The 17,472-nt window shown below is 59.2% G+C and overlaps 2 protein-coding genes across 3 annotated transcripts; one reads left to right on the top strand and one right to left on the bottom strand.

Annotated features, from left to right (window-relative positions):
• Positions 1-3,720: 3,720 nt before the first annotated feature.
• On the top strand, positions 3,721-8,643 carry LOC311163803 (methanethiol oxidase-like; the record flags this gene model as incomplete). The annotated part of the gene is made up of 12 exons (XM_084222931.1): positions 3,721-3,724; positions 4,307-4,360; positions 4,626-4,738; positions 5,109-5,297; positions 5,421-5,541; positions 5,693-5,875; positions 6,258-6,439; positions 6,634-6,712; positions 6,976-7,097; positions 7,195-7,287; positions 7,723-7,841; positions 8,440-8,643. 12 exons carry the CDS (start codon positions 3,721-3,723, stop codon positions 8,600-8,602), a joined length of 1,422 nt encoding a protein of 473 aa, XP_084079057.1. The 3' UTR covers positions 8,603-8,643.
• Positions 8,644-9,455: 812 nt separating this feature from the next.
• On the bottom strand, positions 9,456-16,882 carry LOC311163880 (methanethiol oxidase-like). Of its 2 annotated transcripts, none has more exons than XM_084223030.1 (12): positions 16,780-16,882; positions 15,514-15,570; positions 15,302-15,414; positions 14,489-14,674; positions 14,058-14,178; positions 13,389-13,571; positions 12,920-13,098; positions 12,258-12,336; positions 11,779-11,900; positions 11,601-11,693; positions 10,866-10,984; positions 9,456-10,098 (listed from the first exon to the last, which is right to left on the bottom strand). In XM_084223030.1, the coding sequence occupies exons 1-12, from the start codon at positions 16,781-16,783 to the stop codon at positions 9,936-9,938; spliced, it is 1,419 nt and encodes a 472-aa protein (XP_084079156.1). In that variant the 5' UTR covers positions 16,784-16,882; the 3' UTR covers positions 9,456-9,935. The 2 variants fall into 2 exon arrangements, with proteins under 2 accessions (XP_084079156.1, XP_084079157.1); XM_084223031.1 differs by having other exon boundaries at positions 15,514-15,567; positions 16,780-16,879.
• Positions 16,883-17,472: the final 590 nt, after the last annotated feature.

The following is a 17,472-nucleotide window of genomic DNA, read 5'->3' as shown; positions in this document are numbered from 1 at the left end:
AGCGCCCTCAACCCCGCCGGGCCCGGCCCGGGCACCCCCAAACCCGCTCCTGGTCCTGACAGGGGACCCCGGGCCCGATCCCAGGCTCAGCCCGGGGCTCCCGGCCATCCCGGGGGGCCCCGCAGGGTCCCCGAGCGGGCTCTGCCAGGGACGGGAGTTCGGGGGCTCGGGGACACCGGGATGGGCTCGGGGAGCTCCTCATGGGATCCCAGGGAACGGGGACAGAGCCAGGGGACACCAGAGACCCTCAGGAAATCCACACTGAGACCCCCGGGGCAGCTGCAGCCAGAGCAGGACACGGGGCGGCCCCCGCGGGTGGCAGGTGTGGGTGGGAACCTGGGGTCATATGGGGACAAGGGGGATTCGAGGAGCTCGACGCTGGGAATTGGGGCTGGAAGGGTCACCGGGGGCCGTCTCCAACCTTCTGGTCACCCCCAAGTGTCCCCTAGCCCCTGGGCCATGCCCAACCCCAGCCCCGGGTGCCACCAGCAGCACAAAAGTGGCACCAGCTGGGCTGGATTTGACCCAAACTGGGCTGAAGTGGCCCCAAAAGAGCCGAGATCCCGCTCCAGGCCCCGAGGGCTCGCAGCAGGGTCCCCTCCCGAGGCCACCACCGGCCTGGCCGCCAGCAGTGCCCCAGCACGGGACACTCAGCGCCCTGGAATGCGGCTCCCAGCTCTGGGAAGAGCTGCCCGGGCACTGCGGAGGGCACAGGGAGGGCACAGGGACAGGGAATTGCTGCCGCCAGCAGTGCGGGGACACCGCCCGGCCAGGAGTGCCGGGGATGTCCCCAGCAGCGGGGACAGCTCAGCCGGGACAGCCCCGGGCACCGGGCACGGGGGACCGGGCAGGGCCTTGCGGGCCTTCTCTGGGCAGCGCGAGCAGCAAAGTCGCGAAAGCGGAGCGGGTTTGGGGTGGAAAAGTACAGAAGAGGCTCTGTGCCGGTGCGGCCCTTGGCCTCCAGCCCCGCTGCGGTCACCCCTGGACACCCCTTGGTGTCCCCTGCGCTGCCCCTGCTGTCCCCGCGTGCCCGCGCCTCCCTCCCCTGGCGCTGCACACCCGCTCATTAGCCAGCTCATTAGCCCGCCCCTCATTAGCCGGCTCATTAGCCCGCCCCTCATTAACGAGCCGCGCTGTTCTCGGTGGCTTCCCGAGCTGACGTCGCCGTGTCCCTCCCTGTCCCCGCGTGTCCTCCCGGCGCTGATAAGAGCGAGATAAGCGCAGGCTCAGCGCAGCTCCCGTGGCCGCAGGACAAGCCCCGGCACCCTCCGGCCGCTGCCCACGCCCCGCCGGCCGCTCCCGCCCGCTCGCCACCGGCTCCTCCGGCCGCGGCGGGAGGGACGCGCCGGGATGTGGGAACCGGGCACCGGGACGGGGCCGCGCTCCGCCGCCACCTCGGACAGCTCCCGGCTCCGGCAGCGGCCCCAGCCTCCCGCAGCTCCCCGGCGAGGCTTTGGCTTCCCCCGGGACCTGCCCCGAGCCCCCGCGGCTGCCCCGGCGGGGCTGGGGCTCCTTCAGCACTTCCCGATCCCAAATCCCGATTTCCTGCGCGTTTGGCCCATTCTCCATCCTCCCTCCCCGGCCTCGGACCCATCCCGGTCCCTCACCGGGGCACTGAGCCCCGGCAGACTTTGGGAAAACGTTTCCGTTCACGGAGGGACCCCCAAACCCCGCTGCTCGTTCCTCCCCGGGGCTGCAATGCCACCCCCGGGGCTCTGCAGCGTTCCCGGCTCTCCCATCAGAGAGCCTCGAGCTCAAATTCCCTTCCAAGCCACGAATTCCCTGATTTTCTGATGATTCGGTGGGAAAAGGGTGATTTTTGGGAGCCGTGTCGCGAGTTCACTGGAAAATGTGAAAAATCCGAAATTCCCCGGCCGGTGGAAGGCAGGTGACACTGGATGAGCCCGGGAGTTTGTTCCCCGCCCCTCCACCAGAAAAAAACGGGGGGAAATCCCACTCGGGGGAACCCGCGAGCTTTTCCTTGGCACCAAAACCCGGGGGGGCTCCCGGAGCGGGGCCGCTGCTCCCCCGGATCGGGCTTGGAACGGGACTGAGGGAGGAGATTTGTCCCTGTCGCTGTCCCTGTCCCTGTCCCTGTCGCTGTCCCTGCCGAGGGGACACGCGCGGGGGGCCCGAACCCCGAATTCCCTCGGGATTGTTCCAGGGAACACTCGGACTCCCCAAAGCAGCAGGAAAAGCAGGCAAGGGGGAGCCGCTGCCCTGGGCCGGATCCCAAAATTCCCAAGGCTTTGAAGCTTTTTGGGCGAGCAGCCCCGAAGAGCCGCCAAAGCCCGAGATAATTCCAGGGCGTCTCTCGCTCCTCTGGATCCGCTTGGAAGGAGGGACTTGAAAGGCTCGGGGTGGCCTTTCCTCCCTCCACGGGGCAGGAATGTCCAGCTCCAGAGGCTTTTAGGGATGGGCGGGACAGATCCCAGACGAATCCCTTCCAAATCTTGGGAGATTAAGGCGATCTGCAGTGTCAGGAGTGGAGAAATCTGATTTTCCCTGGATTATGGGAAGTGGGGATGAGCAGGAGAAACCAGGAAACTTCCCGAACCGGGCTGGGGGGACGCTGCCCCCACCTCTGGTGATGGAAAAGCCGCAGGTGAGCAGAGGGAGAACCAGCCCAGCTCACCGGGGCGCAGGGAGGGGCAGGAAATAATCCCAGCTCTTATCAGCAACTTTATTTTATCAGCCGCAGCTCTATCTCCTCCCGGCCAGGCTCACCACGGGAATTTCGAGCTCTCCCAAGCGTTCATTTGCTGTGGTTTTTGTAGGATTCGCTCTGTTTAGGGAGATTAGGAACAAGATTTGATGTTTGGGAATAGCGCTGAGTGCGAAAGGGACCTTCAGGAGAATTCCAGAATCATTTGGGTTTGGAAATTGCACCGAGTATTAAAGGGACCCTTAGGAGAATTCCAGGATTTTTGGGGTTGGAAAATCCCTCCAGGATCATCCAGTCCAAGATGGGACAAATCCCCCCCTGGTCACGCAGCCAAACGTCCGCGAATTGTCCAGGGGTGGCCACTCCGAAACATCCCGGGCAGCCCCTTCCGAGCCTTTTCCCTTTCCCAGGAAGAATATCCCGGTTTCCCACCCAGAGCCTCCCCGGGCACGGCTCGAGGCCCTTCCCTCCCGTCCTGGCCCCATTCCCTGGGAGCAGATCGCAAATCCCACCGGCCGATCCCAGATTCCAGGGGATCCCCCTTTTCTCCAGGCGGAGCCCCCGAACTCCCGTCCCTGGCAGAGCCCGCTCGGGGACCCTGCGGGGCCCCCCGGGATGGCCGGGAGCCCCGGGCTGAGCCTGGGATCGGGCCCGGGGTGCCCCTGTCAGGACCAGGAGCGGGTTTGGGGGTGCCCGGGCCGGGCCCGGCGGGGCCGAGGGCGCTGCGGGTGCGGAGCAGCCGTTCCGTGCGGGGCGAGCCGGGGCCGGCCGGGGCCGACGGGGTTTGAGGCTTGGGGAGCTGCAGGGAGCAGCAGATTTGGGCGCAGATTGGCGGCGGGGAGGAGGAAAGAAGCCGCAGCGGCGGGCTGGCACCTCCCAAGCGCTGGGCAGCCCCTCCCTGGGCTTGGCCCCGCTCCCCCCACCCTTTGGCGGGGATAAAAGGCCCCCGGGAGCAGCCAGGGCACGGCACAGCCGCTCCAGCCCCGAGACAGCAGCAGCTGCCCCTCAGCTCCGGCTCCTCCGCCGCCAGCGCCGCGACCCCCAAAGCTGCAGCCATGGGTAAGGGACCCCCGCGGGCTCCCCCCGGCTCCGGCCCCGCCCGGGGCTGCCCGGGCACACCTGGGCACACCTGGGCACACCTGGGCACACCTGGGCACAGGTGCCTCTGTGCGCCGGGCACGGGGGGGGAGCTGGGCCCGAGCTCTGCCCGTGGGGCCGCTGCTCCCGGAGCTTCTGCGGGGCCTTGGGGGCTCCTGGGGGCCGTGGCCGGCCCCGGGGAGCCGGGACCCGGAGGGATTGTCCGTGCTGCAGCTTCCAGCGTGTCCTGGCTCCGGGTGACAGCTCTGTCGCCGTCCCGTCCCGGCTCAGGTGACGGCTCTGTGGCCGTCCCGGCCGGGCCGTGTCCGGTCCCCGCGCTGTCCGCAGGTGTCCCCAGCAGGGCTCGGCCCCGCGCTGTCCCCAGGGTCCCTCTCCCGGAGCCGGGAGGTGGCAGCGCCACGCCGAGCGCTCGCCACAGGTGCCCAGGGAGGGCCGCGGTGGCCCCGGGCTGGCCCCGGGGGTCCCTGAGGTGGGAGGGAGCCTCCGGAGCGGGCTCGGGAGCGGGGCCAGGGCCGGGCTCACGGTGTCCCCTCTGCTCCCCAGACAGATGCAGAGCTCCGTGCTACGAGTACCCCTCGTGCCCCGACGTGCTGAAAGGCGAGTGCTGGCCATGGGGCTGGGCTGGGGCGGGGGGATTTGGGCTCTTTGGGGTCCCCCGAGCTCAGTGTCCGCGCTGAGCGCCTTTGCCAGAGCTGCCGGAGGTGGCTCCTGGTTGTTGCCGGGTCGGGAGCGGCCCAGGGGCGGCTGGAGGGAATGGCAGCGGCCCGAAAACCAGGGCGGTCGTTTCGGAGAGCTGCCCGGAGCTCTCCCGGTGCCGCTCGGGGCTCGCCGGCGTGGTTCGAGCGCGCTTTTGTGCCCCCAGCCCCGAGGGAGGAGGTCGCCTACGTGACCTGCACCTACAGGAACACCTGCATCGACCAGCCCGATTTCCTGGCCACCGTGGACCTCAACCCGCGCTCCTGCCACTACGGCCAGGTACCGGCCCCTGCTGGGCTCCCCGGGGCGGGATCGCGCCGGGGCTGCGCCCCCCGAGCCCTCCGGGGCCGCCCGGGGAACCGAGGAAAACCTTTGCCACTCTGTCCCCTCTGCTCCCGGCCGCTCCCAGCCCCTCTCCGGGGCTCCCCAAATCCCGGGGCCGCTCCCAGCCCCTCTCCGGGGCTCCCCAAACTCCGGGGCCGCTCCCATTCCCTCGCCGGGGCTCCCAGGGTCGCTCCCATTCCCTCTCCGGGTCTCCCCAAACTCCGGGGCCGCTCCCAGCCCCTCTCCGGGTCTCCCCCGGCCCCGGGGCCGCTCCCCGCGGGATGTCCCGGCTCGGCCCGGCCTGAGCTGCCTTGGCCGTGCCCAGGTGATCCACCGGCTGCCCATGCCCAACCTCAAGGACGAGCTGCACTGCGCGGGCTGGGGCCCCGCCTGCGGCTGCTTCGACAGCGGCGCCGCGGCCAAAAGGACCAAGCTGGTCCTGCCCTGCCTCATCTCCTCCCGCATCTACGTGGTGGATGTGGGCTCCCAGTGCCGGGCGCCCCGGATCTGCAAGGTACGGCCGGGGGGAACGGCGGGGGGCTCCGGCAGGCACGGAGGGAGGGAGGGAGGACGGGCTCTGTGATGCCGGGAAAGGCGCCGAGCAGGCGGAGGCTGAAATCGGCGCTGCTTCGTGCAGATGATCGAGCCCGTGGACGTGTTCTGGAAGTGCAACAAGGGCTACCTGGCTGTCACCCACCCCCTGCCCAACGGGGACGTCCTGGTCGCCAACATGGGCGACCCCGCTGGCAACGGCAAAGGTGAATTTCCCTGCCCGAATTCCCATTTCCCTGCCCGAATTCCCATTTCCCTGCCCGAATTCCCATTTTCCTGCCCGAATTCCCATCCCGGGGGTCCCGCTGGAAAAGCGGGAGCCTGGCTTTGTCACCGCCCGTCCCTCGTGTGTCCCAGGCGGCTTCGTGGTGCTGGACGGAGAGACCTTCGAGCTGAAGGGCAACTGGGAGAACGAGTGTGAGGCTCCCCCGACCGGCTGCGACTTCTGGTACCAGGCGCGGCACAACGTCCTGGTCAGCTCGGCCGGGATGGTCCCCAAAGTGGCCGGGCGTGGCTTCAACCCCGATGACCTCAAGAAAGGTGGGGACACGCAGGTGGCAGCGCTGGCAGGGCTGAGCGCAGGGCGGGCAGGGCTCGGTGCCCCCGAGAGGACGATTTGTGCCCCAGAGCCTCTGCCGGGCTCGGGCTGAGAGGATGGGCAGGGCGGAACCGCGCGTGGGCTGGGTCCTGCTGCTCCCCAATCCCGCATTTCTCTCTGTTCTCCCAAATCCCGCATTTCTCCCTGTTCCCCCCAGATCCCACATTTCTCCCTGTTCTCCTGGAATCCCGCATTTCCCAGTTCCCGCATTTGGCAGTTTCCCCTCCCCAGTTCGTGCTCTTTGCGTGTGGATCCCCCCCAGGAGCCCCTCGGGGATCTCTGCCCGTCCCCGGCCGCCCCCAGCCTCTCCCCCGTGTCCCGCAGGGGTCTTCGGCCGCCGCCTGAACGTGTGGAACCTGTCGTGCCGCAGCCTCACGCAGTGCTTCGACCTGGGCGAGGATTCTCTGCCGCTGACCGTGCGCTTCCTGCACAGCCCCGAGGCCGCCGAGGGCTACGTGGGCTGTGCCCTGAGCGGGGCCATTTTCCGCTTCTACAAATCCTGCGAGGCGAGTGCGAGTGCGAGCGCGGCAGCGGCCCCGGGCCGGCGGGGGAGCCGGGGAACGGCGGCGGGAGGAGGAGCGGGGACCGGGAGGGTCCGGATCCGGGGCTGGCGGGGAGCGGCCGAGCCCGGCGTGCGCGGCTCGGCTCGGCTCGGGCCGGGGGCAGCGCGGGCTGAGCCGGGCTCGGTGTCCCCGTGCAGAGAGACAACTGGGCCGTGGAGGAGGTGATCCGGATCCCGGCCAAGGACGTGTCGGGCTGGATCATGCCCAAGATGCCAGGTGCGTGTGCCCTCGGGGGCGGCATTCCTGCTCCCCGGGCGAGTTCTGCGGCCGGGCGCAGCTTGCTGGGTGAGCCCAGAGCCCGGCTGGGTGCGCCCGAATCCCGACTGACCCCGAGTCGGGACTGAGCCCAAATGATTACTGAGCCCAAAGGCTGACCGAGCCCGAAGCGCTGGTCCCTGCCCCAAAGGGCCGCTGAGCCGCGGGCCCCTGTGCCCTCCGCCGGCGCTGCCCGTGCCCCTGAGCCCCCGCTGTGCCCGCAGCCTTCATCGCCGACCTCGTCATCAGCCAGGACGACCGGTTCCTGTACGTGAGCAATTGGCTGCACGGGGACATCCGGCAGTACGAGCTGTCCAGGAACTGCAAGCCGCGGCTGGTGGGGCAGGTGAGGGGCAGCGCCCGGGCCGGGGGGCCGAGCGGGGCCGGGGGGGCGCGGGGGGCCCGGGCCGGGGAACGCTCGTGTGCCAGCGCGGCCCTTGCAGGTGTTCGTGGGGGGCAGCATCCTGCGAGGGGGCCCCGTGACCGTGTGCAGGGACGAGGAGCTCAAGTGCCAGCCCGAGCCGTTGGTGGTCAAGGTGAGCGGGGCAGGGCCGGCAGCACCTGGCCGGGGCTGGGGTGGGCGTGGGTGAGCGTGAGTGTGAGCGTGAGTGTGTGCTCACCTGAGCGTGAGTGTGTGCTCACCTGAGCGTGTGCGCTCACCTGAGGGTGTGTGAGCCTGAGCCTGCTCTCAGTGCCCGTGCTGGGATCCAGCCCCAGTGCCCGCAGTCCGTGTGTCCCAGTGCTCCCAGTGCACCAAGTAAGCGCTGTCCCAGTGCCCCCAGTTGCCCCAGTGCACCCAGTAACCGCAGTCCCATTGCCCTGCTGCCCCCAGTCCCAGTGCGCCCAGTGCTCCCAGTGCCCCCAGTAAGCGCAGTCCGTGTGTCCCAGTGTCCCTGGTGCCCCCAGTCCCAGTGCCCCCAGTGCGCCCAGTGCTCCCAGTGCCCCCAGTAAGCGCAGTCCGTGTGTCCCAGTGCAAGCGCGTGTACGGCGGCCCCGCCACGCTGCAGCTGAGCCTGGACGGGAAGCGGCTCTACGTGACCAACTCCTTCTACAGCACCTGGGACCGGCAGTTCTACCCCAGCCTGGTCAAGTGAGCCACTCCCGGCTGCCAAAGGCTGCCCGGGCCCGGGCGGGCGTGGGGAAGGGGCCGCGACCCCCCCGGGGCTGCCCCGGAGCTGCTCCCGGCCGGGTCGGGATCGGGCAGAGCCCGGACTGAGCTCAGCCCAAGGGGGTCCGGCCTGGCCGGGCACAGCCTGAGCCGAGCCTGGGGGAGCTGGGGAGGGGAAAGTGCCCCGGAGCCCGTGCTGCCCATGGATTGTCCCCGTCCTGAGGGAACTGGAGACCCAAAGCTGTCCCCGGGCCCATCGTGTCCTCTCGTTTCGGAATTGGGGACCCAAAGCTGTCCCCGGGCGCATCTTGTCCCCGTCCTGAGGGAACTGGGGACCCAAAGCCGCCCCCATCCGAGCCCATCGTGTCCCCTCCATCGGGAACCGGGGTCCCACAGCCGCCCCCATCCGAGCCCATCGTGTCCCCTCCATCGGGAATCGGGGTCCCACAGCCGCCCCCATCCGAGCCCGTGCCGCTGGCCCCGGGGCCGGGCGCTCCCCGCGCTGTCCGCAGCAGCTCCGGGCGGGCTCCGTGCGGCGCCGGGGCCGCTGTCGCCACGAGCCGCCGCTGTCCCCGCGCAGGGAGGGCTCGGTGATGCTGCAGCTCGACGTGGACACGGAGAAGGGCGGCCTGAGCGTGAACAAGAACTTCCTGGTGGATTTCGGCAAGGAGCCCAACGGGCCGTGCCTGGCGCACGAGATTCGCTTCCCCGGCGGCGATGCCAAATCCGTGACCCTGCCCTGAGCGAGCCCGGCCGCGCCGCTGGCCCCGCCGGCAGCGGCGGGACTCGGGGTCCCGGGGGGCGCTGGGGCTTTGGGGTGCCCTGGGTGATGGGGCTGGGGGGGACGGGGGCTTTGGGGTGCCCTGGGTGATCCTGGGCTTTAGGATCCCGTGGGGGATTCCTGCTTTGGGGTCCGCTCGGGTGATTTCAGGGGTCGGGGTCCCCCGGGCCGTTCCCGGCCGTCCCTGTCCCTGCTGTCCCTGCTGTCCCTGTCCCTGTCCCTGCTGTCCCTGTCCCTGTCCCTGCTGTCCCTGTCCCTGTCCCTGCTTTCCCTGCCATCAATAAAGTTGTTTCCTGCATCAGCCGCAGCTTCCCGAGGCTCATTCATGGGGAAAACCCCGGGACAAACAAATCTCGGGGCCCTGAGGGTGGCAGTGGGGCCGGAAAATCCCCGGGACGGGCGCGGGCGGTGCGGGAGCTGCGGGAAGGGTCTGGGAGGAATTCCCGGCGCTGCCTCTTTTCCCGGAGGTTTGCTTCCAGACAGGGATTTTATCCCCAGTCGTCATCATTTTTTCCCCCTATTTTCCTCGATTTTCCTCTCCCTATTTTACCTCTATTTTATCCCTATTTTTTCCTCTATTTATCCCTGTTTCCCCCTCTATTTTATCCCTATTTCCCCCTCTATTTTATCCAAATTTTACCACTATTTTATCCCTACCTAATTTGTATTTTATTTCTATTCTATCTGCAGTTTATCACTATCTTATCTTTAGGCAACAAAAGAAGAGGGGAAAATGTCAGCAAATGATATGGTTTTTTAACCAAAAAATGCCAGAAATTTCCAAAAACCCTAAAAAAAGGAATTTCAACTGGTGGAAGCAGAATTTTATTGAGAGTTTTGATTTTTGATCAGAAGTCTCAGAGATGATTTTTAGGAGAGGCTGCTCTGGGAGCAGATGAAGCCCCAGGCACCCCAAATTCCCTGGGAAAAGGGATGGAGAGGGGAAAGGAGCATGAAAAATTGGGATAAATCCTTAATTTCCTGGGATCAAAGGCAGAGGGTGGAGGTGCAGTCCCCGAATTCCCAAATTCCCGAGATCACAGCCAGGTGTTGGAGGTGCAGTACCCACAATCCCAAATATTCCCAAACATTCCCAAATATTCCCAAACATTCCCAAGTATTCTGTCATCCGGGGAAGTCAGGATATCCATGATCAGCCCTTCTTGAAGGAATTCCAGAGGAAAATTAGGGAATGGGAGCAGAGAATTCCGGTGGGATCACAGCCAGGTGTCGGAGGTGCAGTCCCCACATTCCCCCATTCCCAAACATTCCCGAACATTCCCAGAATTCCAGGATCACAGCCAGATGTCGGAGGTGCAGTCCCCCCCCGGGTAGCGCACCTCGTGCGCCAGGCAGGGCCCGCCCGGCTCCTTCCCGAAATCCAGCAGGAATTTGGGATTGACGGCCAAGCCCCCCCGCTCCGTGTCCACGTCCAGCTGCAGCAGCACCGAGCCCTCCCTGGAACACCCAGGGAAACGTGGGAAGCAAAAACAAATAACTGGGATCAATTAATCGCTCATGAACAATCAGTTAATCACCAATTAATGATCAATCATTACCAATTAATAACCAATTACTAACCAATAACGACCAAGGAGCAATTATTACCGAATAAATCCCCAGGCAATACCCAATAAATACCCAAGCAATACCCAAAAAATACCAAATAAATACCCAATAAATACCCAGCTAATACCCAATAAATACCCAATCACTACCCAATAAATCCCCAGCCAATCCCAAATAAATCCCCAATCAATCCCCAATAAATCCCCAATCAATCCCCCATAAATCCCCAATAAATCCCCAATCAATCCCCAATAAATCCCCAGCCAATCCCCAATCAATCCCCAATAAATCCCCAATCAATCCCCAATCAATCCCTTATAAATCCCCAATAAATCCCCAATCAATCCTCCATAAATCCCCAATCAATCCCCAATAAATCCCCAATCAATCCCCAATAAATCCCCAGCCAATCCCCAATCAATCCCTTATAAATCCCCAATAAATCCCCAATCAATCCTCCATAAATCCCCAATCAATCCCCAATCAATCCCCAATAAATCCCCAGCCAATCCCCAATCAATCCCCAGCCAATCCCCAATCAATCCCCAGCCAATCCCAAATCAATCCCCAGCCGATCCCCGATCAATCCCCAGCCGATCCCCGATCAATCCCCCGCCAATCCCCGCCGATGGCAGTTATTGATCCGGAGGGCTCACGTGAGCAGGCTGGGGTAGAACTGCCGGTCCCATGCGCTGAACAGCGACGTGGTCACGTAGAGCCGGCGCCCGTCCAGGCTCAGCTGCAGCATCTGCGGCCCCCCCGGGATCCTCTTCCCCTGGATTGGGAAAAACACCCAGGGCTCGGAAATCCCGGAGTCAGGAACAGCCTGTCCCCAGCTTTGGGGAGCAAAGGGAATTGTTTGTGAATTTTTGCCTCAGGATGGGAGCACCGGAATGGTTTGAGATGAATCAGGGAATAAAGGATGGTTTGGGATTCTCTGGAATGGTTTTAGAGGATTCTGGAATTATTAAGGTTGGAAAAGCCTGTGGGAATCACCAAAACCAAGGGTTTTTCCCAATTTTTGGCAGGAATTCCCTTTTCCGGTTCTTTTTATCCCATCCTCACCTCCCCAGGAGATTTTCCAAGAATTCCAGGGCTGAAAATTACAGAATTTTCTTGCCCTGGGGGTGTCCAAGAGATTTTTTACTCCCCATCCCAGAATTTTCCATGGAAAAAACATCAATTAATGCTTGAAGCGGGAAATCCAGGAATTTTCCCCCCAAACTTCTCAACTTCACAATTTTTTCCTGAGGGAAAATTGGGATTTCTGGGATGAAACCCATCCCTAAGGAAGGAAAATCCAGGTGGGAACAACCTCAGGAGGGGGTTATGGATGTCAGGAACTTCCAAAAATCTGGGAAGAATTGGGAAAAAACTTTGGGAATCTTCACCTGGATCACGCATGGCTCTGGCTGCTCCCGCAATTCCCGATCCTCCACCACGGTCACAGCTCCCCCTTTGGAGATGCTGCCTCCCAGAAAAACCTGGAAAACCATTAAAACCACGGAAAAACCGAATGAATCCCTTCCAAACTGTGGGAATTGGGTTTCCTGGGAATTCTCTCCTCACCTGCCCCACCAGTTTGGGATTTCTGGGGTCGGAGATGTCGTACTGCCGCACGTCCCCGTGGAGCCAGTTGCTGAAGTACAGGAATCTGTCGTCCAGGGAAATCAGGATATCCGTGATCAGCCCTTCCCGAGAGAATTCCAGAGGAAAATCAGGGAAAGGGAGCAGAGAGAATCCCCAAAATCCACAAATGGCCGTGTGGAAATGCCAAAAAATGGGGCTGGGAAGGAATTGGGAGGAAAAACATCAACCTCAGGAATTATTCCAGAATTCCTGAGGAAATCCAGACTCAAATTCCAAGGATTTTCCTGAAAAATCCCACCCCCAGCACAGAGCAGATCCCACTCCGGGGTTCTTTTGTTCATCCCAAAATTCTCACTCAAAAAACCCCCAACATTTGGAACTTTTTGCCATTTAAGCATAGAATTCTGCCAAAATCTGCTCGGGATCCATGAGAGAATTCCCAAATTTCTCCCACTGACCTGGCATTTCCGGGAGGAGCCATCCCTGGACTTTCTTGCTGGGCACCTCAATCACCTTCTCCGCTTCCCATTTTCCCTCCTGAGGGACGGAAAACATGGAATTAATTCCCAAAATTCACAGAATATCCACCCCACCCCAATTTTCATGGGAAAAGCCCCGATTCCCGCAGGTCTCGGAGCTCACGGGGTTCCTGTGGAACCTGCGGATGTCCCTCCTGAGGGCAACGAAACCATGCATGGAAAATGCCCATTATCCCACGGATAAAGCCCCGATCCCTGCGGGTTTCCCCCCGGATCCTCACGGGGCTCCTGTGGAACCTGCGGATGTCCCTCCTGAGGGCAATGAAACCATGCATGGAAAATGCCCATTATCCCACGGATAAAGCCCCGATCCCTGCGGGTTTCCCCCCGGATCCCGGGGCTCACGGGGTTCCTGTGGAACCTGTGGATGTCCCTCCTGAGGGCAATGAAACCATGCATGGAAAATCGCCATTATCCCACGGATAAAGCCCCGATTCCTGCGGGTTTCCCCCCGGATCCTCACGGGGCTCCTGTGGAACCTGCGGATGTCCCTCCTGAGGGCAATGAAACCATGCATGGAAAATCGCCATTATCCCACGGATAAAGCCCCGATTCCTGCGGGTTTCCCCCCGGATCCTCACGGGGCTCCTGTGGAACCTGCGGACGTCCCCGCTGAGGGCGCAGCCCACGAAGCCCTGGGCGGCGCTGGGCTCGTGCAGGAAGCGGATCTCCAGCGGGACGGAGCCCGCGCCCAGGTCCAGCTCCTGCAGCAGGCGCCGCTCGCCCCAGTCCCACACGTTGATGTGGCGCCCGTAGTGCCCTGGGGAAAGGGAAACTTTCACAGAATTCACGGTTTTTATGGAACGTTCAGCGGTTCAGAGGGAAACCGGGGGTAAAAGCAGGATTCAAAAAAACAATTTGGGATTTTTTAGGGGTTTTAGAGGTGGGAAATTGAATTTTTGGGGAGTTTTTAAGGTGAAGATTTGGATTTTTTCTTTTTTAGGAAGTTGCATGCAGAATTTGGATTTTTTAGGAGCTTTGACTCCCAAAATGTGTATTTTTAATGAGTTTCTGCTCTCAAAAATGGAATTTCCCAGATTTCGCCCTGACCTTTCTCCACATCCTTGGGATCAAATCCCTGGGCCAGGACTTTGGGGACACCCCACTCGGTGCTGAGCAGGACGTTGTGCCGGGGCTGGTACCAGAAATCGTAGCCCAAATTTGGGATTTTTCCTCCTTTCTCCCAATTTCCTTTCACTTCGAAGGTTTCTCCATCCAGGAGGACGAAAGTGCCTGGAAAAAATTCCCAAAAAAGGAGTTTGGAGAGATTTATAGAGCTCAAAATAAAGCAAATTATTTTTTTATCTAGACTCTATTACTACTACTATTATTATTATTATTATTATTATTATTAGTAGTAGTAGTAGTAGTAGTAGTAGCAGTAGTAGTATTACCAATAATAATAATGCCTAAATTTATTTCCTATTATTTTATTATTGTTAATAAAAATTTCCTAGGATTTTATCTTTTCCTATAATAATAATAATAATAATAATCCCTAAAATTATTTTGCTTTAAATAAAGCAAATTATTTCTTTATATCTACTTTGATTTTTAAAATTAAATTAAACATAAAACCAGCCTGGAAAATCAATTAAAAAACTACAGGAATGTGCTATAAATTCCAGGAAAATTCCAAGTATTCCATGGATTTTGCAGGGTTTGGCAGGAAAATGAATCCCTGGGGATATTTTTACGGGATCTGGAGGAATTCTGAACCTTTTCCGTTGCCATCAGGATCCCCCAGGCAGCTGATGAGGATCTCCCCAGAGCCCAGGCAGTGTGAGGTGTGCGGGAACGCGGCGTTCGCCTTCCGGGCCAGCTCCTCCGCTTCCACCACCTGGAATGGGGAAAATTCCGGGGAAAATTCTTGGGAATCAGGTGGGGGAGGAGGAAATGGGGATTTGTAGGCAAGGTTTGTGGGAATGTTTGAAGGGGGAAAAGGGGGAAAAAAGGGGGAAAAGAGAAAAAAAATGGGAAAAATCAGGGAATAAATCGGGGAATAAAGAGGGGAAAAAAGGAAGAAATTGGGATAAAAGGATGAAAAAAGGGAAAAATAAGTGGGAAAAAAGGAAAAAATTGGGTTAAAAGGATAAAAAAAGGGAAAAATAAGTGGGAAAGAAGCAGGAAGCAAGGGGGGAACTCCAAACCTTGTGGAGTTTGGGAGCCCTGGGGTCGGCTCCCACATCCACGATGTAGACGCGGGAGGAGACGAGGCTGGGCAGGATCAGGAAATCCCGGGATTTGGTGGGGTCGCCGTGGCAGCTGCTGCAGGCGTTCCAGCCCGAGTGGTGCAGCTCGTCCCCCACGTGGGGCATGGGCAGGCGATGGATCACCTGCGGAGACCGGGATCTGGCTCCAGCTCCCGCCTGCCTGGAACTCCGGGCACTGCGGTCCCTGCCAGCGCCGGGGCAGGACGTGGGAGCCCGGATCTTCGGGCACTGGGGCTTCTGGATTCTCCTGGATTCGGGATCCCAGGTTCTCCTGGGTTTTCCTGGATTCGGGATCCCAGGCTCTCCTGGATTTTCCTGGATTCGGGATCCCAGGCTCTCCTGGGTTTTCCTGGATTCGGGATCCCAGGTTCTCCTGGGTTTTCTAGATTCAGAGTCCCAGGTTCCCCTGGATTTTCCTGGATTTGGGATCCCAGGCTCTCCTGGGTTTTCCCGGATTTGGGATCCCAGGCTCTCCTGGGTTTTCCAGATTCAGGGTCCCAGGTTCTCCTGGATTTTCCCGGATTTGGGATCCCAGACCCCCCGGGCTCTCCCAGCCGTACCTGGCAGTACCGGGGGGATTTGGGATCCCAGGTTTCCCCGGATTTTCCCGGATTCGGGATCCCAGGCTCTCCTGGATTTTCCCGGATTTGGGATCCCAGGTTCCCCGGATCTTCCCGGATTCGGGATCCCAGGCTCTCCTGGATTTTCCCGGATTCGGGATCCCAGGTTCCCCAGACCCCGTGGCCGTACCTGGCAGTACCGGGGGGATTCGGGATCCACGTCCACGGTGGCCAGGAAGTCGGGCAGGCCGGTGCCGGTGTTGCGGTAGATGCAGGGCAGGTAGAGCAGCCGCTCCCGGGGCCCTGCGGGCGCACACGGGGCTCAGCCCCCGTCCCAGCTGCTCTCCCCTTCTCCGACCCCACAGCAGCTCCAGGATTCGGGAATGCCGGCCCAACACTTGCCTTTCATGGCCTCCAGAGGGCTGGGATAGCCTGGCCCGCACGCTCCGCATTTTCCTGCTGGGAAGGGGCAAAATTCCATCACTTCCGCACCCCAAAAATCCCAGGAATTTGGGACCCGTGGAATTCCCCATTCCCAATTCCTTATTCCCAGCTCCTCCTTCTTCATTCCCAATTTTTGTGCAAAGGATTTGCTCATTCCAGGGGAGAAGCCTATTGGAATTTATCCCAATTTTTGGCCCCCTGAGTTGTCCCAAAGTGCCAGATTAGGAGAGATAAATTTGGGACTTTAGCAAGGGCTGGAAAAAATGGGAGTTTCTGTGGAATTCCAGAGTTTAACATCAAAACACTCCAAGTTCCAGGGAGGCGAATCCAGATTAAATTTGGGAAAAATAAAATTAAAATTAAAATGAAAACAACAGAGAAGGCACTGGAAAACATCCAGGAATTTCAGGAATCCTCTCCCAAAAAACCAAATTCCCAAGGGAATTTAGAGAGTTCATTTTTCAGAGCATGCCAGGATTTATTTCCTTCCATAATTCCCAATTTTTTTTGAGCTCCTAGATCTTTCCAGCCGTGTCAATCATTCCCAAAGTTATTTATTGACTTCTTGGAACTTGGACCCAAAAAAAAAAATCCTCAAAAAATTCCACTTGGGTGTGAGAAAATTCCAGGAAATTTGGTTAGAATATTGATAATTTTTGGCTACACATTCCTGCTAACAATTCCTCATTTTTGGCTGGGTTTGATCCCAAAATTCCTGATATTTTCCCTCTGTTTCGACCTCCTAACAATCCCCATGGAAACGGTTTCCAACTTTTTGGCCCCTCCTCCTTCTTCCACAGAGCCAAAAGTCAAAGTTCCCGGAAATCCGAGTTTTTATCCTCAAAAATCAGGAAAAATATCCTGGAAATCAAGAATTTATCCCCATAAATGTGGAATACGCCAGGGAAAAGCTCAAATCGGGTCTTTAAGGATTTTTCCAAGGTTTTTTCCTGTTCCCAGGCAGCAAATCCAGGAGTTTTTCCCAGTTTTTAGACGTTTAGAGATTATAAATTCCCAATTAATTCGAGGGGAAGTGGATTTTAATGAAGGAATTAAAGGTCTGAGTTAAAACCCACGGGGCTGTCAGGGAATGTTTAAATATTTAAATCCAGGGGAAAGCTGGACTTTCACACCCCACCCCCCCCACCCCCGGGAAGCCAAAAGCAGCAAATCCCGGGATTTTGGGTTTTTTGGGGATTGTTGGGGGTTTTGGGAATCTCTTACCCATCCTGGACCGGGCTGGGAATGGGAATTCCAAGAGTTTCGTGGGGTTTTTACGGAGAAACAGCCGGGAAAGGGTCGTAAATCCAGGGGGAAAGGGGAGGGCTTCGGGAGAGGAGGAGCCGAGGGGAGGATCCCGGGCACGGGAAAACAAAATTCCACCTTAAAATGCCAAAGGGAAACCTCCGGACTTCTCCCTCCGTGGAATTCCCGCTTTCCCCCCGATTTTCAACTTTTTATTCCGAATTTTCCTGTTTTTTTCCCAGCCCCGAGAAGGAATTTGGGAATACGAAGGAGGGAGGAGTTTTGGCTGAGTGAACCCGAGTTTTGGTTCGAAACCTTGGGATTTTGGGAATGTCTCCAGGGAATTCTCTCCCAAGGGATTTCAGCAACTTTTAAACATATTTTGTGGCTTTTCTGGGCGGAAAAAAATAAAAAAAAATAAAAAAAAAAGCGCGATTTTTTTTTCCCCTCTGGAAAATCAGGATTCCGCTCCTAATTCCTGCTGGGGTTGTCCCTAATGATAATTAATTTATTAATTAATGATTATTCATTTCAGGAAAAGCAGGGGAAAAAAAAAAGAATTTTTCTGCTATGAATAAAGAGATTTTAATGATTGTTTTGGAATAGTTCCTTTATTATTGAAGATATTTGAATTCTTATTTATTTTTCAAATTTTTGGCTGTTTTTCACTCA

Source organism: Fringilla coelebs (assembly GCF_963513975.1).
Source record: "Fringilla coelebs genome assembly, chromosome: 29".
In the NCBI taxonomy this organism is placed as follows: domain Eukaryota; kingdom Metazoa; phylum Chordata; class Aves; order Passeriformes; family Fringillidae; genus Fringilla; species Fringilla coelebs.
The sequence above is the reverse complement of the archived record's forward strand: the minus strand, read 5'-3'. Positions and strand labels throughout refer to the sequence as shown.